Here is a 23,228-nt window from a genome sequence, read left to right on the forward strand (position 1 = left end):
TATGAGAATGTAAGGGAGTGTGTTTGAAGCAGGCAGAGGAGGTAAATGCAAAAGATGGAGTTTTAAGTAGTTCATTAGCAAAAAAAAAAAAAAAAAAAAAAAAAATAGAGAGTGTCAGTAAAGTTGGAGAAAAATTTCTGGAAGGCTTTTGTACTTCTTGCTAGAGAATTCGGAATATTTCCTACAAGGAATTTGGGTTTGCAAAGAATCTATTGATTTTAGGCCTGGAGTAACACAATCAGATTTGCATTTAGAAGACAAATTAGAGAGAAGAGAAACTAAGAGGTCAGTAGAAAATGACTGCTGTAGCAAATGAGTAGAAGTTAGCCAGGACGAGACAGGAAGGGCATTATTAGAATCTACCACCTTAAATGTGGTGGTGGCAGGGCTGGTAAGGGAAAGTGAAGAACCCAGAAGCATTGCCTGGATTCATCATGAGTGACTGGTTAACAGGGATTCTTTAACCAGAACAGGGAATATGAAAAAATCTGGTCTTGAAAAAAAAATGATGAATTTGGTTTGGATATGTTGGTTTTATCTATGGCCCATCCTGGCTGAAACATGAGAAGCAAGCAAGTAGCTATGTGAGCCTAGAGCACAGGAGAGAGGTCTGAGCTGCAGATGAAGATGTGGAAGTGTACTTTGGTATGGCTAGTATTCCTGACAGAGGAGCCTGGCGGGCTACAATCCATGGGATAGCAGAGTTGCCACTGAGCAGGCTCACACACACACACACACACACACACACACACGGAGCAAGTAAAGAGAACACCGGAAGATCTCTCCAAAGCAGCGAAGCAGTGTTTCCTTGAACAGCAAGATTTTAAGCTAAGGTTACATTCATAGTCATGAACGGGCTTGAGCAGAGGAGAATTCAGCATAGAATTGGGGCATAGGTCAACAGAGGCCAAGCTTTAGTAGATTGAAGTCAGCAAAGGAAGTCAGGAGCCTCCTTCTATCCTCCTCTTGGGTGGGGCTTTATTTCCTGCAGATCTCAAAGATATGTAGCAGATTGTTGTGTGTTCCTTGAGGAGGAGCTAGGGCTCTGTTTAATGCTGAACTATTATTTCTTGTAGCCATATTTTGCCACAAGAACAAAGCTGGTCTCTGAGACAGGAAAATGAAACAAAGAGAGCTAAGAATGTGTGATCAGTCATACTTTCCCTTTACTGATGTTTCTTCTTCATCTTTCTTTTTTTTTTCTGTTTTAACTTCTATGAAATTGATGTGGGAAGGAAGGAAGGATACTGATTCCATAAAGTTGAAACTTGCACTCACTTCCCAAAACCTTGAAGTATGACTGATGACAAATTCTTAGCTCTCTGCCTTTTTACCTAAACTAGCTTGAGTTGGACCCCACTCCAGTACTGTTGCCCGGAAAATCCCATGGATGGAGGAGCCTGGTAGGCTGCAGTCCATGCAGTCGCTAAGAGTCGGACACGACTGAGCGACTTCATTTTCACTTTCCACTTTCATGCATTGGAGAAGGAAATGGCAACCCACTCCAGTGTTCTTGCCTGGAGAATCCCATGGACGGAGAAGCCTGGTGGGCTGCTGTCTATGGGGTTGCACAGAGTCGGACACGACTGAGGCGACTTAGTAGTAATAGTAGTAGTGGCTTGACTTGGATTTCTGTCAATTGCAACTAAGAGAGTCCTGATTTAAACAGCTTTGTTAATTTAGCCTGAGAAGAAGCTAGTGAAAGGAAAAGATTTAAATATAGGTGGGAATAAGATCACAGTCCTGGAGAATGAACTTTAAATCTTAGAACAAATAGGAAGAGGGTCCTCTCACCCTCTGAATGAGGAGGTAAGAATGGCTATGGGCCAAGATGCGTTTGTAGGTGTAGGGTGAGAATTCAGGGCAAGTAGACTTGCAGAGTAGGAATTAAGATCATCTGCTGGGAGAAAGGGTGAGGGCGAGGGTATAAAGGAGAGCAGTGAAGATCAAATATGATTCGGGATGGTAAGAGAGAGGCCCAAGCGGGGACATGTTAAAGCTGAGGGCCCAGTTGAGACTGATGCCTCCAAACTGGTTTTTTCGTTGATCTATTGTGTGATTTTGTTGTGTCTAACTATGCTCAGCAGCATGCATATAGTGATACCCTGTGGGGCTCCTGGGCGGGGCCTTCGTGTCTCCCATTTCTTTGATTATAGGAAACAGCCTTCATGCAGTCTTCATGACCTTCCCTGAGTTCCAATGGGCAGATTCAAGCAGTTGTTCATTAGGGAAGGGAGAGAATGGGAGGGCAAGGAGAAACAGTCAAGAGCAACGGGGGCAAGGTCCTGTTTCCCCATCAGTGGAGACACACAGTATCTCTGAGCTATTTCGCAGATATTTAAACCCTCTCCAGGTAGGAGAAGTTAATGATTCATGATGCTATTCTGCCACAAGCATGTGAAACCCCAGACTAGTTGGACCTGAAGGTTGACGATGTGGACTCCTACTTACCACCTCATTCTTCTGAAGAATGTTCACATGGGCTTCCGTGGTGCTCTAGTGGTTAAGAATCTGCCTGCCAACTCACGGGACATGGGTTCCATCCCTGATCCTGGAAGACCGCACATACCACAGAGTGGCTAAGCCCCTACTCCACAACTACTGAGCCCACGCACCTAGAGCCTATGTCCCGCAACGGGAGGGGCAGCCATAATGGGAAGACTGCCCTCTGCAACTAGATGGTAGTCCCTGCTCACCGCAACTAGAGAAGACCCACAGGGAGCACTGAAGACCGAGCATAGCCATATATCAATACATTAAAAAAATTCCCATGAGCTGATCACTCTCTCTTTGAACAATTACTATAAAAGTTGGCACTATTTTCCCCAAACATATGGTTTTGAAGGCAGGAGTCTGCTATGTCCCCCTTTGCCTCGGGAGGCAATAGATCTATCTTTTTGTACTTCACCCAAAGGTCTGTCTAGTCAAAGCTATGGTTTTACCAGTAGTCATGTATGGATGTGAGAGTTGGACCATAAAGAAGGCTGAGTACCAAAGAATTGATGCTTTTGAACGGCGGTGTTGGAGAGGACTCTTGAGAGTCCCTTGGAAGAAGATCCAACCAGTCCATTCTAAAGGAAATCAGTCCTGAATATTCATAGGAAGGACTGATCCTGAAGCTGAAACTCCAATACTTTGGCCACCTGATGCAAAGAACTGACTCAGTGGAAAAGACCCTGATGCTGGGAAAGATTAAAGGTGGGAGGAGAAGGGGACAACAAAGGATGAGATGGTTGGATGGCATTACCGACTCGATGGACTTGGGTTTGGGTGGACTCCGGGACCTGGTGATGGACAGGGAGGCCTGGTGTGCTACAGTCTTTGGGGTTGCAAAGAGTCAGACACAACTGAGCGACTGAACTGAATTGAACTTCACCTAAAACTCTGTCTCTGAGATTTGATTTGGCACTGGTGTACAGAGAAGCTGAGCTTTCAGCGTCGATAGGGGCATATGATGGTGGGATAGTGGTCAGCAGGACGTGTGAAGAGAGTAGGCAGACTGAAGGAAAGTGACAAGATGTAGCGGGGGGCGCAGTCAACAGGCCGTAGGTAGGATGGAGAAGAAACAAAGCAGGAGAAAGGATGGACGGCAGCCTGGGTGGAAAGAGAGGCTAGCGGTGGGTGAAGCCTGAGAACACTAGCAGATTTATGATTGGAATGGTAAGAAAACGTGGAGGACAGGAGGGAGCCGCTGGGGGTGAGAAATAGTAAGTAAGGTATTAGAGGAGGAACCGTGGAGAGGATAGCAGTGTTCTGGGTGTGACACAGTGAGCCCTAATGCCCATCTCATTCAAATAGTCAGACTGCATGAAGGGGAAAGAAGGAACTCTGCTTCCATCCGTCAGTGCCTTGATATCTCTGTTAGGCTGACTTCTGGGAAGGACAACCCCCTCAACCCCCCAGTCACACAAACATACCCACCTTGCAAAGCTTTCCTTGTTTAAAGCCTACTTTCTTCTCTTGCCTCCTACCCTAAAGTTAACAAGATTCTGCTGTGTCATCTCCATTTAATGTTAGACGGAGCACTATAATTAGATTCTTTTTTTTTAATTACTGTATCCTTAGTGTCAATGACAGGATGTAACACACAATAAAGTCATTGAATGAATGAAGATACGGTTCAGATAAAGAAACCAGTGCTGAGAGGACTTAACACTGGCCCTAGAAGTGGGGGTGGGCTGGGTATAGGGGGCCAATGCTGAGAAGCTGTCTGTTGATGGGTAAAGCCTGCCTCAGTGGAGCAGTGGATTCATAGGGATTTAATTTGGGATTCTGAGGGAGACGGGTAGGGGCTGAATCATCAGCATGGAATAGATGAGGGTGGGGTTTAGTGGTAAGAGGTTTTGGAAGGAGGAAGAGTAATCAGAAGTTGAAACCAGCCCTCCTGCTATTTTTATACTTTAAACAAGTTAGCACATGTGATCCTAACCACCACTCCAAATTAGGGAAAATCAAACCATTGTCTGAAGCCACACATGAATAAGATCATGAAACAAAACTTCACCCACCCGGAGATGAGTCCTCTCCAGAATTCAGAATCCCAGTCTGACAATACATTTATTCCACTGGCAAAATTCTCACTTACAAGGTTTCCTTTAACTTTTTTCCTTGTTTTCCTCATCTTTCTGAATATCACCAGCTTGCAGTTAATAACCAACACCACAGTGGATTCATTCAGCCATTCACTCATTTATTCAAAACATTCACTAAACTGTCACTCAGTAGATACTAAGTGCTAAGGGCACTGTGCTAGGTGCTGGGGATTTAGCAATGAGCAAGAGGGACAGGATGCTTGTCCATTTATAAATATGCTGAGTACTTCTGTGGTTCGTTTTACTAATTTCTCTGAAGATTTAACCAGGCTTAATTAAACATTCTGCCTGAAAGATTCCTTTAAGAATCTTTTTTACATAAATATTTACCTAAGACCTACATTCCAGTCTCCTGCTAAGGAAATTGACTTAGCTTTTACTGAATAAACACAAATATTGTTTTGAATAAAAGCAGTGGAAGGACTTCTAAAGCTAAAAATCTCCCGAGGAGTCTCTGCTTTTAGTTTCTGGTGAGCATGTGGATCTCAATAAGGGGGAAATGAAGAAGTCTTCTAATAATTTCACATTGTTGGCTCAGGATGAGTTTCTCTGGACCTGTTTCCCCAGGAGACGTTACAACCACTTCAAATATAAAGAGAAAGGTTGGGGAGCCACTAGAATGCTGGCTATGTTCAGTATCACTTCTGGGAGAGAGAAGTGATGGTGAAAATAGATGGGGTAGAATCTGCAGAACAATGTGCCCTCCCCTCCCCTCTCACCCAGAAAGTTCAGGGATGGACAAGACGAGGCCAGGCAGGGGGCTTGAGTTCAGGTTGAGATGTTGCTTCTGATGCCTTTGGCCCCACACATGGGGACCGCGGGGGCCTGCATATTGAGAGGAGGGTAGAGCGTGGGAGTCTCCTTTAGCTGTATATGATGGAGGCCACTGATGGGAGACTCCAGTGCGAAAGGGTAGGAGGGAACCAGGAAGCATCAGCTTAGTCCTGGAGAGTTGGGGCCTGTCAGGTCTGAGGGATCGTCTGCCGATAGGATGGGTCATGCTGCAGGGGAGCAGTGGGACCATCAGAGATTGATTTGTTATAAATGTGAAGAGGGGCATCTGAATTATCAGGTTAGGGGCTGAGAATTACCCGGTTTTTCAAAGGAGGAACACCAATTCTCTTACCATTGCTAGGCATTTTTACAGATTCAGTTCAGTTCAGTTCAATTCAGTTGCTCAGTCGTGTCCGACTCTTTGCGACCCCATGAACTGCAGCATGCCAGGCCTCCCTGTCCATCACCAACTCCCAGAGCCTACCCAAACCCATGTCCATTGTGTCAGTGATGCCATCCAACCATCTCATCCTCTGTCGTCCCCTTCTCCTCCTGCCCTCAATTTTACCCAGCATCAGAGTCTTTTCAAATGAGTCAGCTCTTCCCATCAGGTGGCCAAAGTATTGCATTTTCAGCTTCAACATCAGTCCCTCCAATGAACACCCAGGACTGATCTCCTTTAGAATGGACTGGTTGGATCTCCTTGCAGTTCAAGGGACTCTCAAGAGTCTTCTCCAACACCACAGTTCAAAAGCATCAATTCTGTGGCACTCAACTTTATAGTTCAACTCTCACATCCATACATGACTACTGGAAAAACATAGGTTTGACTAGACGGACCTTTGTTGGCAAAGTAATGTCTTTGCTTTTTAATATGCTGTCTAGGTTGGTCATAACTTTTCTTCCAAGGAGTGTCTTTTAATTTCATGGCTGCAGTCACTATCTGCAGTGATTTTGGAGCCCCCCAAAAGAAAGTCAGCCACTGTTTCCACTGTTTCCCCATCTATTTGCCATGAAGTGATGGGACCGGATGCCATGATCTTAGTTTGAATGTTGAGCTTTAAGCCAACTTTTTCACTCTCCTCTTTCACTTTCATCAAGAGGCTTTTTTTAGTTCTTCTTCACTTTCTGTCATAAGGGTGGTGTCACCTGCATATCTGAGGTTATTGATATTTCTCCCAGCAATCTTGATTCTAGCTTGTACTTCTTCCAGCCCAGCATTTCTTATGATGTACTCTGCATAGAAGTTAAATAAGCAGGGTGACAATATACAGCCTTGATGTACTCCTTTCCCTGTTTGGAACTAGTCTGTTGTTCCATGTCCAGTTCTAAGTTCTAACTGTTGCTTCCTGACCTACATACAGATTTCTCAAGAGGCAGGTCAGGCGGTCTGGTATTCCCATCTCTTTCAGAATTTTCCACAGTTTGTGGTGATTCACATAGTCAAAGGCTTTGGCATAGTCAATAAAGCAGAAATAGATGTTCTTCTGGAAGTCTCTTGCTTTTTTGATAATAGAGCGGATGTTGGCAATTCGATCTTTGGTTCCTCTGCCTTTTCTAAAACCAGCTTGAACAGCTGGAAGTTCACAGTTCATGTACTGTTGAAGCCTGGTTTGGAGAATTTTGAGCATTACTTTGTTAGCGTGTGAGATGAGTGCAATTGTGCAATAGTTTGAGCTTTTACCACACAGAGTTGGACACGACTGAGTGACTGAACTGAACTTCTGACACCAACTGCATTTTGATTGTGCTTTATGTATCTCTTAAAATTTAGTTTGTTGTCCCATTGTAGTATCTGTATTCATGCTCTGTCTGTAATACTAAGGGCTAGACTCTTGTGTAGACCTTTTCCACAAATGCCTAGTAAATTGTTGTCAAATATAATTAAATGATATAAATCCAGGTTTCTTGTCAAGTCTCTCAGAAACTCCTCAGACCACCTTTGCAAAACAATACTCCCTTCAGCCTGATTCCCCAGCCCCACCTTATTTTCCTTATAGAAAACATCATACTGGACATAAGCATTATTTTATTGTCTGTCTTCTGCACAGAATGTATGACCTGTGAGGGCAGGCACTTTGTTTCATTTATTGCACCATCCTACCCCCAGTGCCTAGAACTATGCCTGATCCAGAGTAGGAGTTGAATAGATCCAAGTGACCGAAAGTGAAAGAAATACCAACTGAGTATATACATATCAAAATACTGTTTAATAATTAATTGACTCTATCATTATTTAGCTGCAGGACACAGAGCAAATTGTTAACCTACAATAGGCATCATTCTCCTATAAAATCAACAACATTGTTAAGAACAGAATCCCTGAGGTCTGGTGGCATTCCATTATTCTCAGAGTAGAAAGTGAGAAAGACCATGAAGAAAAGGACTTTAAATAAGTGAATGTGTGAGGAGAAGAGAATGCTGCAGGCCTCGCTGAAGGAGCTTCTCTTGGTGAAGTTCAGTAAAATGAAAAGCATTGCTGCTTTTCATTACTGCTCAACTTTATAGTCCAACTCTCACATCCACACATGACTACTGGAAAAACATAGGTTTGACTAGACGGACTTTTGTTGGCAAAATAATGTCTTTGCTTTTTAATATGCTATCTAGGTTGGTCATAACTTTTCTTCCAAGGAGTAAGCATCTTTTAATTTCATGGTTGCAGTCACCATCTACAGTGATTTTGGAGCCCCCCAAAAGAAAGTCAGCCATCTAGATGCTGAGCGCAGGGCTGCCTTCACACTCCTGTGCCTGTCTACAGTGCTGGGGGAGAGGTTCAAATTAGGCAGCGTGAGGCCACTGTAGAGACGCTGGGCTGCCTGAGAAGAGGCTTCCAGGGAAGAGGAAAGACAAGCTGAAAGAGGAGAGAGAGAGAGAGAGTGTGTGTGTGTGTGTGTGTGTGTGTGTGTGTGTGTGTGTGTGTGTGTCTTCCTGTGCAGCAAGCTCCACATACTTCGAAATTTTGCCTCCATTTCCAGAAAATAATCACTCTGTTGTGACTGTGTCAGGGCCTGATGAAGCATGTGGCTCATACGTGAATGAAAGAAGTTTTATCCATACAAAGAACCACATAGTTCTACATTTATTAATAATTTATGAGAAAAACCTCTTTATTCCCCAGACTAGCTTCTTACCTATCTTGTATCGCCACAGGACTTTGCTCTTCTGATCCTAGAATACATTACTGAGTCTAGAGTTGCAAGCTCTGTGCTCTTGCCTCCTGGAGCCCACTCCAGTGTCTCCCCTCCCCGAGGCCTGTGAGTCTGAGAAGGGCACGGTCTTTCTGTCTGCCTTCTCTGAATCAGCCTACTACAGTATCCTTTCGTGTCTGTGTCTTTGTCTCTGTCCACCCCCCCCCCCCAACAGATATTCATATATTTTACGTTTAATTAATAATAGGAAATGGCCCAAATTTAAGTTATTTGAAGGTTCTAGGCTGGTTCTCGAAGGCAATGGCACCCCACTCCAGTACTCTTGCCTGGAAAATCCCATGGGCGGAGGAGCCTGGTGGGCTGCAGTCCATAGGGGTCGCTAAGAGTCGGACAGGACTGAGCGACTTCACTTTCACTTTCATGCACTGTAGAAAGAAATGGCAACCCACTCCAGTGTTCTTGCCTGGAGAATCCCAGGGATGACGGAGCCTGGTGGGCTGCCGTCTGTGGGGTCGCACAGAGTCGGACTGAAGCGACTTAGTAGCAGCAGCAGGCTGGTTCTGAGTATAGAAACTGACCCCAGGCGGAGGTTTTGAAATTTCCCAAGTAAGACACCAAATAAAAGACATGGCTATCTAACAAGGAAACGGTGACACTTTTTTTTTTTTTTTAACAAAAATAAACTTAGGAATTTTAGACCGTGGTCAAAGACGCACTCTTCTAGACGGCAGTGACTGGTCTTCCAAAAAGATGCGCATGCACCGTGACGTCCGAGCACTGGGTGAGGCCCACGTTCCTGCGGCCACGGAGCGGAGGAACATCCCCCACGCCAAACTCGGAGTCCCACACTGTTCCCGACGGCCTCCTCGCTGCACGAAGGCCAGACTTTCCCAGGTGCCCTGCAGAGCCGAGCCCCCTCCGGGTTTCAAAGCAGCGGCGGCCGGGCTCCACCCAGGCTGTGAGGACTGGGAGCCCCCGCGCCCCACGCAGGCGCACTGAGGCCTGAGGCGGTCGGGGGCGCGCAGGGGCGGTGCGGGGAGCGCCCGGCAGGGCTGGCCTGGGCCGGGCTGGGCTGGGCCGGGCGGGGCCGGACCGAGCCGCTCTGTTTCCGTTGCCTGGAGCCGCCAGCAAGCAGCTGCCGCGGCGTCCTCCGCTCACCCTCGCCGGCTCTGCGCGCCCCGCAGCTCTCCGCGCAGTTCGGGTCTGGGTGAGTGAGTGCTTGCCGCGCCCGCAGAGGGAGCGGGGGCGCCGGGTGGGCGCGGCCGCTGGGCCGACAGCGGTCTCCGGTTGCGGGGAGGACGGGGCGCCGGGGGGCTGTCTGGGCGTCTCGTGGAGGTGTCTGGCCCACTGAAGCCGCGGTCTTTTTCTTCTGTTGCAGTCCTGTGTCGCTCAGCTTCTCCTGACCTGGGCAGGCGCCATGGCACAGGTAAGGCGGTGCGCCCCCGCGCAGCGTTCGGATTTACCTAACTTTGTAAACTGCTCAGGAGTTCCAGAATTTGTTGGAAAGTCAGAAAAGTTTAGGAGTAAACTGAATCTGCCTGCGGCAAATCTCCTATTCCCGTTTCGTTGCCCCTTTGCTCCCCTGACTGAGAAAAGTCCACCGGAACCTGCTCCCACCCGTCGCTGCAGCCCGCGGGCGCAGCCGCCGGTGACGTGGCCGGATTTTTGTGCGCTTTTTTTTCGGGAGTAAATGTGTGAAAGGGAGCCTTTCAGAAAGCCCAGAGTTGCTGAAGTTAGAACCACAGCAAATGCAGCTCACTGGTCATGTGATGCGAACGCATTTCTTTTTTCTTTTGACTTTATTTTCTGTAACTTTTTTGTACTTCAATACTAGGGGTGGGCGTTGGCTTTTTCTAGTAGAGTTGTAGTAGAGCTTTTTCCTATTGCTCAACCTAGCCTCACCCAAAGGAACTGATTCCACCCGGCCCCATGCCAAAAGATTAAACCAAAGAGCTGCTTTTCCTAAGTAACGAACTCGTGCAACGAGTTCTGAATTGAATCTGCCTTGGGACTGTTTCAGAATTTGATTACCTAATAATATTGCTTTCTTTGCTGTGCATACATTTATCAAAAGTGTAGGGAAGAGAAAGTCGTCTAAAGACTGTGTCATACAGTCTTCAATATACAGTGAATAAAAAAATCGATACTTAAGACAGCTTCACCCCGAAACTAATTTCACAGAGCTCATCGATCTAACTGGCTTGTTAGAGTCCAGAAACTTTTGTTTAAACAAGTGTTTAAACTGCTCAAACAATGCCCTCTTTCATATAGTTCACTTAAAAAAAAATCAGATTGACTTACCAAAATTGAAAAAGGTTTCATAGTCTTCTCCAAGAGAAAATGGGAGGATTAAGAGAAGTTAGTAATTTTATTAAATTTATACAGTACTTCCATTCTTCCTCTTTTGCACTTAAGAATTACAGCAAACCAATTCTCATATTACTTCAAGTGGAAACTTTGGTTTAGATTCTTAACCGTATAAAGGATACTTTTATATGGGATTAACTTCGCTGAGAATTGTTTTTCCTATCTTGATATGCTGGTGTTGATGTAAATGATGATTTCGCAAGCATCAGAGAATAATTCTCTTTATTCTAGCTCATTCGGCTGCTTCTCTTATCTCTTTTATAAGTTTACCCAGTGATTCCTGAAGTTTTCCAATCAATTCTTTAATTATGTAGACTCCTTACCCAAAATAGCATAAATGTTTTCCAAATGTGGATATTAATAATTGCAAAGAATATTATTGTAATTACATTAATTAAAAATAATGTAAAAATAATGTAAAAGCCTTTGTATATGCAAAACCTGGGAGATTGGTGACTTGTATTATAGAATTTTGTATGTGATCTCTATTACAATATAACAGGACTGTTTTCTAGCCAAGTCAGTTTTTAGTTATCATAAAAGTTACAAGTAATGTTAAGAAATACAGTGTTGAATTTTACAGTAACTTTGTTATTATCCTTGGAAACCATGGAAGTGAAATAGTTTGTTAAAATATTTAAGATGGGAATTTTGTTGGCTTTGTACTTAACATTTGATGGTGTGCAGAATGTGCACATTATGGAATTGCACTTTGCTGCTGCTGCTGCTGCTGCTAAGTCGCTTCAGTCGTTTCTGACTCTGTGCAACCCCATAGACGGCAGCCCACCAGGCTCCCCTGTCCCTGGGATTCTCTAGGCAAGAACACTGGAGTGGGTTGCCATTGCCTTCTCTGGGAATTGCACTTTAACTGTCTAAAATTTCCTTTGGGCTCTGACGTAATTGTAGGAAAGCTGAAGCACTTCAGTGTTAGGTTTCAAACAGTTTCCATGGTAGTTCCATTTGTTGATGTGTGGTTTGGGAACCAGAGGCCTCCACTCTGTGGCCATCTGTAGAGTAATGGAATCATGCCTGAGTTGAAGAGGTGCACATTCTGGCAATTTAAAATGTATTGTTAAATGTGAGTGTCTCTTATTTACTGAAAAATGAAAATTCATCCTCCCACAGTAGTAATGCTTCACAATTATGAACTAAATCTTCCATACCAATGGTTTTCTCTTTTTACTTAATATTGAGACCACCCTGCAGATAACAGCAGATACCCAGGAATCAGTTATCACATACATAGATGAATGTCATGACTGTTTTATTAAGAAAAACAGTATTGATAGATCTTTGACAGATAGTATTGATGAGTCTTTGACAGATACCCTGGAGTTTCTTTTTTTATGTAAACAAATACTAGGGATATTTTATACTCTTGTGTATATTTATATTAATAACATTAATATAATTCATATCAATGCCCCCTTTTTAGTTAAATTTTACCCTAATAATGTCAGTGTAGGGGGACAGAGCTGTAGCAAATGTTGGAAACTACTTAAAAAGTGACATGATATATACACAGTGGAATACTACTCAGCCATGAAAAGGAACACATTTGAGTCAGTTCTAATGAGGTGGATGAACCTAGAGCTTTATTATACAGAGTGAAGTAAATCAGAAAGAGAAAGATAAATATTGCATGCTAATACATATATATGGAATCTGGAAAGATGTCTAATGAGTTTATTTGCAGGGCAGCCGTGGAGACGCAGACATAGAGAATAGAGCTGTGGACACGGGGAGGGGAGGGGAGGGGAGGGTAAGATGTGTGGAGAGCGTCATGGAAGCTTACATTACCATGTGTAAAATAGGCAGCCAGTGGGAATTGCTGTATGGCTCTGTATCAACCTAAAGGGTGGGCTGATACAGAGCATATGTATACCTATGGCTGATTCATGCTGAGGTTTGACAGAAAACAACAAAAAGCAATTATCCTTCAATTAAAAAATAAGTAAAATTTTTAAAAAGTGACATGATGTTAGATAAATGCGTGTGGAGTTAGAGGCATTTGTGGGGCAGCTACTACTTGAGCTCTGACCTCTTTCTCATCCTAATCCTCGTCTGTTAGTATTGAAATATGTGAGATTCAGCCATTTAACTGTTACGGGAGAGAAGTGGTCTAACTTGAGGCTTCCCAGTTTTTCTCAAAGAGAGCACACTGGTTAACTGTAAACTTCTCACGACATACAAGACGAATACAAATTACAAATGTGCCTGTGTGTAAACAATACCTGGGTAATATTTACTTTTTTTTTTTATGTTTGAAACTATTCATTTGGATGGTTTTATATTTATAGGGTTTGAAACCACAGCATTCCTGTTATTTTCACATAAAGTGCCAAATGAATAATAAATTATTATGATTAGTGGATCAGTCACATAATCTACTATGTTAACTTTGCGTACAAGCTGGTTGAAGATATTTACTAAGGAATAACCAAAGAGCTGTTAAAATTGCCTGAATTACTATATATAGTAAATATTTTTAAATCTTTTCTCACCTTTTTTCCTCTCAACAATCAACTTCTGATTATAAATGTGAATTTTTCATTATGTTTTAGAGTCATCTCTTTAATCTGATATGCCATATTTTGGGTTGAATTTCTTAAATAGAGAATACCTATTTCTCTCCTCTGGCTTTACTTGCTTACACAGGTTTTTTTAAATCTCGGTATTTAGCTAGAACCAAATTCCTTCACAGATATTCTAATTTATTTAAGTACTTAAAAGTACATTGTGTACTTCTTTGTACTTTGGTTTGGAAAATCAAGAGTTGGCTCTATTTCATAGGCAAATGATCCATATAATACATTTTAATTCAACTTAAGGTTTTTATGTCGTTGAGCTATCTTTTAAGATAATGAAACTTTAAAAAGTTGGATTTTTGACTGTCTAAACTTAGTTTTACTTATAGTGTTGTTTACCAAGAGTTAATATCTTCAGGGCATTAGGAATGTCATGAAGCAAAAGGATACTGTATAATTTTTGGCTAGAAGCTTCATGAACATCATAGTTATCAGCCTGATTCATGTTTAAACACTCCAAGATTTGAAAAAGAAATTGTTTTGGTTGGCTTGACATCTATGCTCAATGATAGTTGACAAAGGCCCTGTGCAGAGCAAGCACTATCAATGGAAATGGAGAAATTTGAAATGACCTTCATTCCAGAGGAGCTGGCTAGATTTTGAGTGCCTTTTTTCATGCCATTTACTTTAAGGTCAAATCTCTCTGTAGTTACTCCCTTGGTGGTTCTTAGGTTAGCTTACCTGTTTACCCATAGCCTCTGCTGCTTTGGGTTAGTCTCTCTCAGTTCTAATTCCTTTGACTCTGGTCTTCATTTTGGATGCTGAGAAAGAACTCGATCCCAAGCTGTTTGACAGCTTTGCAAGCCACTAAGCAATTCATTTTTGTTGTTCAGTTGCTAAGTTATGTCCGACTCTTTGTGACCCTATGGACTGCAGCATACCAGGCCTCCCTGTCCTTCACTGTTTACTGGAGTTTGGTCAAACTCATGTCCATTGAGTTGGTGATGCCATCCAACCATCTCATTCTATGTCACCCCTTCTCCTGCCCTCAGTCTTTCCCAGCATCAAGGTCTTTTCCAGTGAGTCAGCTCTTCGCATCAGGTGGCCCAAGTATTGGAGCTTCAGCTTCTGTATCAGTCCTTCCAGTGTATATTCAGAGTTGATCTCCTTGAGGATTGACTGGTTTGATCTCCTTGCAGTCCAAGGGACTCTCAAGAGTCTTCTGTAGCACCTCAGTTCAAAAGCAGCACTTCTTCAGCACTCAGCCTTTTTTATGGTCCAACTCTCACATCCATACATGACCACTGGAAAAACCATAGCTTGACTATACCGACCTTTGTTGGCAAAGCAATTTGTTGTCTGTTGTTCAGTAAACCTAGTTCTCTTATGTTGAGCTAGTGTCCCTTTGACACAGGTGGCAAGTTAGAGGTCTGGTTCTGAAATAAAATTTATTCACATAACCTATATACTATTCTAAAACTTCACAAATATATCAGTTGATTTTTTTTTTAAACAAAAATTAGTGTTCCTAACACCTTTGCTTTGTGTTTTATGGACACGTCTATTGGTTTGTAGAATATGTAAATCTATAAGCAGTTGATTATTTGAAAGGAGTGCATATTCCAGTTGGTGTTGTTTTCTTTGGACTCCGGTTCCTAACTGTTGTTGTCTTTACTTTGCCATTCATGCATATATTTGTGAACATTTGAAGCTTTGGAGTTCCTCCTCTGTGCCAGTATTCTTAGAGGCGGGATATAAAAAGAATGGAACTGAGATTTATTGATACAAAGCTGCCATTGTCCTTTGTGTTTGGTGCTCACTGTACAGTTTTGGAAATAAGTATTACTGTTTCCGCTTCACAGAAGAGGAAACGGAGGTTCCTTAGCTGGTGTTAGTCATAGGGGACAAAAGAGGAAAGGCATGATACCTTGAGGCAGTAAGAGCAAAAGCACATGCTCAGGGCTGTAGAGGAGTTTGGGAGGCAGGGCCCAGCGCTGCAGGCAGTCTGGTTCTGCTGGATTGAAGGGGCTGGCAGGTGGGGTGATGGCGCCTGCCTTGGGAAAGGGTGCTGGAGAGGCTGTCCAGGAGCCAGAGTTAACACGGGCCATTCTGTAGGGAGTGGGGGCTACCGTAGAGTCAGAGGCTGGGCTGTGCCACGGTCAGGCTTGCATTAACGAAGATGGCCCCAGGGTCAGGCCGGATGGTGGTGTGGGAGTTGAGGAGGGGAGGGGAGGCTGGATGGCTACTTGGGAATCTCTTGCTGTAACCACTGTGAAATTTTAAGATCTTAACCTAGGCAGTAGCTGGGACTTTGGATAGGAGGGGACTGTAGGGGAGAGTGGGCAAATCAGATGCATGAATGAATGGGGATTAGTGAAGGGCCACCACCCTTCAAGATAAGTGGCTTGCTTGATGAAGTGGTAGATTGTGTTTTTCTTTTGAGAAAGGAATGCAGGTTTGAGGTGAGAGAAAAACAGTTCGTAGATTTGTTGACCTTGAGTTCTTTATAAAATATTTAGGTTGTATAGCGGTGATTGTGATTTTACCCTCTTTCATCTCTATAGGTCATCCATTTGTTTATGTATAAGGGCTTCCCTGATAGTTCATCTGATAAAGAATCCACCTGCAGTGCAGGAGACCCTGGTTTGATTCCTAAGTCAGGAAGATCTGCTGGAGAACGGATAGGCTACCCACTGTAGTATTTTTGGGCTTCCCTTGTGGCTCAGCTGGTAGAGAATCCCTCCTGCAATGTGGGAGACCTGGGTTCCGTCCCTGGGTTGGGAAGATCCCCTGGAGAAGAGAAAAACTACCCACTCAGTATTCTAGCCTGGAGAATTCCATGGACTATAATCTTTCATCTCTATAGGTCATCCCTTTGTTTATGTATTATTTATCTCTTCTTGCAACTAAAGATTTGAAGCTTATTTTCTACCTCTGTTTTCTGTCTCTTGTTTCAATGCAAAAGGAAGTTGTGAATCCATGTACACTCTTCTCTAATATGAGAAATCTATAAACTTAATTATTTTCTGAAGCTTTGGTGAGAAAGAATTGGTTAGTAAAATAGGTATTCATGTGCAGTGTGCAAAATGGCCCATTGAACAACTAGATATAATAGCCCCTTCATCAGAGATTAATGAATTTGCCCATTTAACTGATTCAAAAGTATCACCATTATTGATAGACAGTTAAACTTTCCATTTTATTAGTATTTGCCAAGGGAAGGCATTCTTATAATTAGCAAGGTGGTAGCCATAGGTGCATTAAAGAAATACAACAGAAGTCTGACTTATATTGACAAAATCTTTATTAAATTACTAAACCTTTTCTTCTCCTGTGTGTGCATGTGGGCCCAGTTGCTTCAGTCGTGCCTGACTCTTGGCAGTCCCATGGACTGTAGCCCGCCAGTATCCAGGCAAGAATACTGGGGTGGGTTGTCATGCCCGCCTCAGGGGTCTTCCCAACCCAGGTATCAAACCTGCATCTCCTCCATTGCAGGCAGATTCTTTACCGCTGAGTGTAAACTACTTTATAGAGATGCTTTTTTAACTTATACCTAACATTCAAAGGTCAAAGGTAGTTGAATAACTAGACAAAATGGAAGGAACCAAAAAGGAGCATGAAAGGGAAAGGAAGCTACATGAAACTTAACAATAGCGATAATTTGAATTTGAGACTTTGAATTGTAGTTTTTACCTGTTTTGGTGGCATTGCGCAATGGTGAAGATAAGGGCTTGATATCTTGTTTCTGAGCCCTCATGATAGGTGTTTGTCCTGTACCTCTCACTACTCTTGGAGATTCTGCTTTTTTCTGATATTAATTTACTTAGTGTCTCAAATCATGATCATGCTGCCGTGGCTTTTCCCTCTTTTCTTGCTTATCTTATTTCTTTCCCAGTACAGTAATTTTCAGTTTTTTTTTTCTCTGTTGATCTCTGAGTCCCATTATCACAGGAAATATTAATGGGCCTACTCTGTACTTTGTCCGTTAGATGAGACGTAAGCTGCTCTGACTCGAGAGGAAAGGCAGGAGTCTGCCCTTGGCCTTCCACCCTTGCCCCTTTCTTGGTGGCCTCCAGGAGGCTTTTTGCAAAACCTGAGCCTCAGAAGAACCATACTTAAAACCCACTGTACAGATGCTCAGCTACAGGGCTTTGCTTAATGATTTCTGGCTCAATTAATACTATGTGGAATGGTTGGTAGGTGTTTAGGTATTGATTTCATAGAACTAGATGACAGACTTGAAGAGAGTTTAGTTCTCCTCTGTGCCTTCAGTTTAAAGTGTTCCAGACCCAGCTGAATGTTTTCTCATCTTTAAATTTGAAGGGGTATTTCTGTATTATTTTCTTGTGTCTTAAATTCTAGGAAAGCAACCCTCCACTTGGGTTTAGGTTTAATTTTATTCATTTTATTTTGCATACCTACACTTTGAAGGTAAAGAACTTTTTCATTTAGAGCAAACAAACAAAGCCCACAGAATTATAGACCTAGGAGAATGGGTGATTTTGAAGTTGAGAGTGAGCAGAGTGAATTACATGTTTTGGCCACCTATCGTCTAAGCATATATGGTAATTCCCTTGGTTGTGGCACTGGTGGCCGAGAATCAGGGTAAATGAGGTGAACTGAGGACAGGTACAGGGAACAGCGGCTGCTTGCCCTTGGAATTCATCTGGGGAAGGTGTGCGTGTGGAACTTGAGGCTAGCAGCGACGCTAGGAAGCAGGGTAAGCCCTCTGTGAGTCACTCAGAGTCCCGTTGGCCCAACATAGACGGTTTGGTGTGGGCGAGGGTGGGGATGGAGCTGGTCACGACTGTCCAAGCAAGGCTTCTGTCTGTGTGACTCACGTCCTGTGATTCACAGCTGGCCCCTTACTACTGCTGCGTGGCTTTGCGAGCTTTCACGATGACTGATCGACTGGAATGTAGCAAGAGTGTTCCCCAGTTTCTAGAAAACTCTCAGAAATACCACCAGCAGTTATTTCTTCTTCACAGTAGCTAAGATGTGAGGAAACACCCCTGTGTCTTTTTTCCATTCTTCACCTCATTTTCTTCAGGATCAGGGGTCAAATGTCTCTCTTTTTTGAGGCAAACCCCTCCTGTCTCCTGTTCTTAATCTCTTCTGTATTTTTAACTTCTCTTTCTACTGGCAGCTTCTTCAGAGCCTGTAAACTGGATAAAGTACTTTTTAAAGTGTGTTTAAAAAAAAAAAAATATATATATATATATAAAAAAACCCCACCTGTTTGTAGGATGGGAGTTCACAGAGATGCTCTGCCTCTCAATTCAGTCGTCGGTGTCCTTCAGCCAGGCTTTGACCACCACCAGAGACCTCCTGGTTGCTAGACCCAGTGGACCCTTTCCTACCTTCTCTCTCATGTGGCTCACGCCCTGTGTACACACTGCCTTTTCTTCCTTTCCTTGCTTTGGCTTCTGTTCCATCACCTTTGGATTTTATGCCTTTGGGAGGCTGCGTAGCATCCTAGTCAAGAGCCCACAGTCCCGTGGCCTGTGTTCCGTCCCAGCTCTGCTGCTTGTTTGCTTGCTGGTCACTTGAGTGACCTGCCAAACCCTTCTAAGCCAGCATGTTTCTTCATATGTGAAATGGGGTTTCACTGAGAGGACCCCATGAAGCTCTGAGCTCATTGCCGCTCTTGCTGATATTATCTGCTCTTCTGATTGTTGATGACTTGCCCCTGTCCTCTGGCTCTTCTTTCCATTCCATTAGTATTGTCTTTGGTGACAGGCACCATGCACAGCTGCAGTTACTGCTGATGTGCCCCAGCAACTGACAAGCCTGCTGTTGGTTCAGTTTGTGGAGAAAGGCAGAACCAGCCATCCTCTTCCCTTTCCAAAAAGCAAGTCATCCCAAATGGTTTCCTTCTCCTTTTCCCTGGCCCAGCTGCCGTTTCCTTTCCATCTCCCCTGCTCCTGACTTCAATCAGGTCTGTTTAAGCTTCTTCTGTTTAGTCGTTTTTAAGCCAGTCCTTCTGTCTCCACTCTTGGACAGTTCTGTCCTGTTCTCCCGGCTGCTGCCCTGCGGAGTCAACTTTGTTCTTCTGTGGCTGCTGAAATGCCCTCCAGGGGCTTCCCTCCCCAGGGCAGTCTGGCTCAGTGGCTTCCAGCCTTCCTTCCCCCGTGGTGACAACCTTTCCCTTCTCTGTGTTTCTCTCCAGTCTTCCTGCTTGCTCCAGTCTGTTGAAATGCTTAACCCCTTGTCCAAAGTGCCACATTGGTTCCTCTCTCACATCTGTATGCCCCTTGAAATACCTGCCTGCCCTTTGCTGCTTTCCTGAGCCTGCCTGGCAAAATCACAGGCATCTCTTCAGACACTGGGCGGAAGTTTTTCTCTCTTTCTTTTATTTTTGACACATTTCAAACTTTTTATTTTATATTGGGATACAGCCAATTAAGAATGTTGTGATAATTTCAGGTGAACAGTGAAGGGGCTCAGCCATACATATACATGTATCCATTCTCTCCCCAGTTCCCCTCCCATCCAGGCTGCCACATAAAATTGAGCAGAGTTTGCTGTGCTATATAGTAGGTTGATCCGTTTTAAATATAGCAACGTGCACACGTCTATCCCAAACTCCTTAGCTGTCCCTTGCTATGGGGAAGGTTTTCTGATTTCTTTTCTTCCCACTTTTCCCATCTTAGTCCCTCCTTTATGTGCTCACATCACCCTGATGAAACTTCTGTGTGAATATACTCTGTTGCACTTGATTATTTACATGTCTATCATTTTCTCTTAGGGGATCATGACTTTTCCCTAGTGATAAGTACAGTACTTGGCATGAGGAAGCCATTCAGAAAATGGTTTTGAATGAATAAATAAGCAGACAGGTGAACTAAGTCATTCAAGTTCTCACATTGAGAAAATCCATGGTATTTATTCGTTTTTGTGATGATATTGATGGTATCTTTCTCACCGATTTGAAGTGGTCTTACTAAACAGAAATTGCAGTTGGACTTGAGAGAAATAACTTTCCTAACCCATACTAATTTTGAAGGGCCGTTTCCTCAAATCTTACCAGTTTTTCTCCCAACCTAATGCCTAATTTTTTTTTTTAAATTACATTGAACCATTTGAAACTTCCTATATCCAGCCATTTCAGATGCTAGTTGCAAGTCCAGACTGTCACCTGTGTTTCCAACTGACTACCTATAGATTGGAGTTTCCAGTGACTGCATCATTGGCTTATAGAACTCAGAGAAACATTTTACTTACTAGATCACTGGTTTATTATAAAAGGATACAACTCAGGAACAGCCAGATGAAGAGATACATCGGGCAAGGTATCTAGGAAAGAAAGCATCATGTGTCATTTATGGGGTCTGAAGAGCTCGGGTACCGTAGTCCCTTATGTCTTAGTGCAGAAGAGAGTTCAGTGAGAGGTAAAGTGATAGATAAGTGATTTATTAGAATAGGACGCTTGTGAGGCTTACAAGTGGATGGGGGAGAAATGCCATGCCGAGAATTTACTGGGCTGCAGTTTTATAATCAAAGGAAAAGTGGGGAGAGGGAGAAGACTTCTTTGTCTTCCTTGAGTAGACATCATGTTTCTGTCATCAGCTCCTCCTCCAGGGTGGTCAGGGGAGTTTTCTCGTCACTACGTGGTCAAGCTAGGTCCACAAATAATTGTTTTCCACGTGTGAGGAGAGGGTAGGGGTGGGGATGAAAGTTGCTACCAGTCAATAGTCTGGGTTGGGAGATCAAACTGGGAAACATCTCTTCCCTGGGATTATATACTTTTGGCCACATCTTTATAGCACTAAGGTCTTCCTGTAGGTTATCTCAAGGCTAACTCTTTTTAGAGGAAAGAAGAATCTTTCTTCTTTCTTTGAATGAGAGAAAACTACTGTTAAAAAATTATTCTCACAGTTGTTAAAATGTAAGAAATACTTTCAAGACTATGGCAGTAAGGGTCATGACTATTTCAGTAGAAGAGAGAGATGGGGTTCAAGTGCACATATAGCAGAGGTGGCTGGGGATGTATAACCAATGAGCAGACTGAGGGTGCCAGTGGGTGGGAAGTTACTAAGGGGAGACATCAAGGGCAGAGGGATTCTTTTTGAATGGGCCTAATAGGATACTTGCTAAAGGCAGCCCACAGATTCATACATCAAAGATGGAAGAGGAGGAACTCGAACAGTTACTAAGTATGGGGGGGATTCTCTGTAAACTGACTCAGCAAGATTCTTGTGCAGCTGGGCTTGGCAGGCTGATGCCAGCACTTGTCAAAAAGAAGGCTCTGAAGTTTCTGTCTAAAGTTTGGTCAAGGAGAGAATCTGTCTCCTGAATCTCAAGTGCCACTTCAGGAGGCGTAATTCAGTCCACTGAAGAGAGGTCACTGAGCTGACCTCTGGTGCTGTGTCCCATGGAAGTTCTTCCCCAAGGATAGTGCTCTTTTTTTTGTCACCTTTTTTTTGTTTGTTTGGTTGGTTGGTGTTATGATATTGTTGGCAAATGCAGCAATTGGATGTTAAGGTAGAAGAGAAGTTTTTTTCCTTGTAGGAGATTGTGCTTCCATGCCTTCATAATAAAACACAAGTGATTATGAACCAGACAAGTATTCTCAACCTCCATTCCTTGTAACTGTTTATTTCTCAGTTTTAGATCGAACCTTGCCAGGAGTTGTGAGGTACTTCAGGAACATTTATTGGTAAAAATAAATCCTGGGAGCCTCCTTTTATCACAAGATAAAAATTTATGGCTCAGGATTAGTAAAGCCTTTGGATTCTAAAGATCTAATGATATAATAAACATTTTTTAAAATATTAAAATACTTGGAAGATTAAAAGTACTATATATGATAAAATAGGAAATCTTATAAATAGAATATTCTAATAATTCTAATATATCTTTATAAAACTCTAAATTCAGAAATTTGTATTCTTCAGGCACATGAGCAACCGAGTATCTTTTCAGGTTTTGCCGAATCTTCAAATCCCTAAGAGATAGGACTAGATGTATTAAGAGCATCGCTTAGAGTTGAGTGCTTAGGGTAAGCTGAGCATGCATGCAGATCAAAGTGATGAGAGACTGAATGGGAAAGAAGCCTGTAGGGACGCGCCCTCCAGGAACCAGGAGGTGCTGGTGGGGCTTGCTCCCTGGGGCGGTGCCTGCGGGCGGGACACCAGCCTTCCTGCTCCTGGGAGCTCAGGTGGGCCCCGAGCGCCCGTGTGCTGAAGCGGTGCACTGCTGATCCACGTCGTAATGGTGTATTTCCCATTTCAAGTGAAGCTATGTATCTTACCAAGTTAATGTAAAGTCTGAACATGATACAGAGGAAATTTATGCTGTTTGTGGTCTTACTCATGCCTTTAATAATAAAAAATGTTACCGCGCCAGGTTCTCAGAGGCACCGTGACTGACTTCCCTGGATTCGATGAGCGGGCCGATGCAGAAACTCTTCGGAAGGCCATGAAAGGCCTGGGTAAATTCAGCCTTCTTTTTGTTCTAAAAAAAGTGTGACACTTGTTTTTCTGAACAAAAAATCTTGTTTTACAGTAAGACTAATTTTAGAATATTTTGAGCTGAATGTACATAGAAGGAATAGGTAATTAAGAACAAAAATAATGACTAACCATCCCTAGTATTCAGTCTGTAGAACTGGACAGGAGTTAAATCCAGCCTCTTTATTTTTTTAGCTTTTCAGCTTTACCTACACAGTAGCTGATTGAGTAGACAAGCAGACATATCTGAGGGGGATGAGATGTGTAGCCTTTTGCTCTCAGTGTCCTGAGATGGTTCTTTGTCTTACATCCCACTGTCTTCTCTTTTGCTGTTTTTTTTTTTTCTTTTTTTGCCCTTTTGGA

General features: G+C 43.2%; 1 protein-coding gene across 2 annotated transcripts in view; it reads left to right on the top strand.

The window, feature by feature from the left end:
• The first annotated feature begins 9,253 nt into the window (after positions 1 to 9,253).
• Positions 9,254 to 23,228, top strand: part of ANXA5 (annexin A5) — a 32,983-nt gene continuing 19,008 nt past the window's right edge. The window contains exons 1-3 of one of the 2 annotated variants that reach the window (XM_055587583.1): positions 9,254 to 9,412; positions 9,897 to 9,944; positions 22,762 to 22,846. In XM_055587583.1, coding sequence (XP_055443558.1) covers positions 9,269 to 9,412; positions 9,897 to 9,944; positions 22,762 to 22,846 — 277 coding nt within the window. In that variant the 5' untranslated portion in view covers positions 9,254 to 9,268. Of the gene's footprint in view, positions 9,413 to 9,533; positions 9,726 to 9,896; positions 9,945 to 22,761; positions 22,847 to 23,228 lie in introns of those variants that run through there. The other variant, XM_055587585.1, reaches the window with a different exon arrangement.

The sequence above is a fragment of the Bubalus kerabau genome, chromosome 7, assembly GCF_029407905.1.
Source record: "Bubalus kerabau isolate K-KA32 ecotype Philippines breed swamp buffalo chromosome 7, PCC_UOA_SB_1v2, whole genome shotgun sequence".
NCBI classification, from domain to species: Eukaryota; Metazoa; Chordata; class Mammalia; order Artiodactyla; family Bovidae; genus Bubalus; species Bubalus kerabau.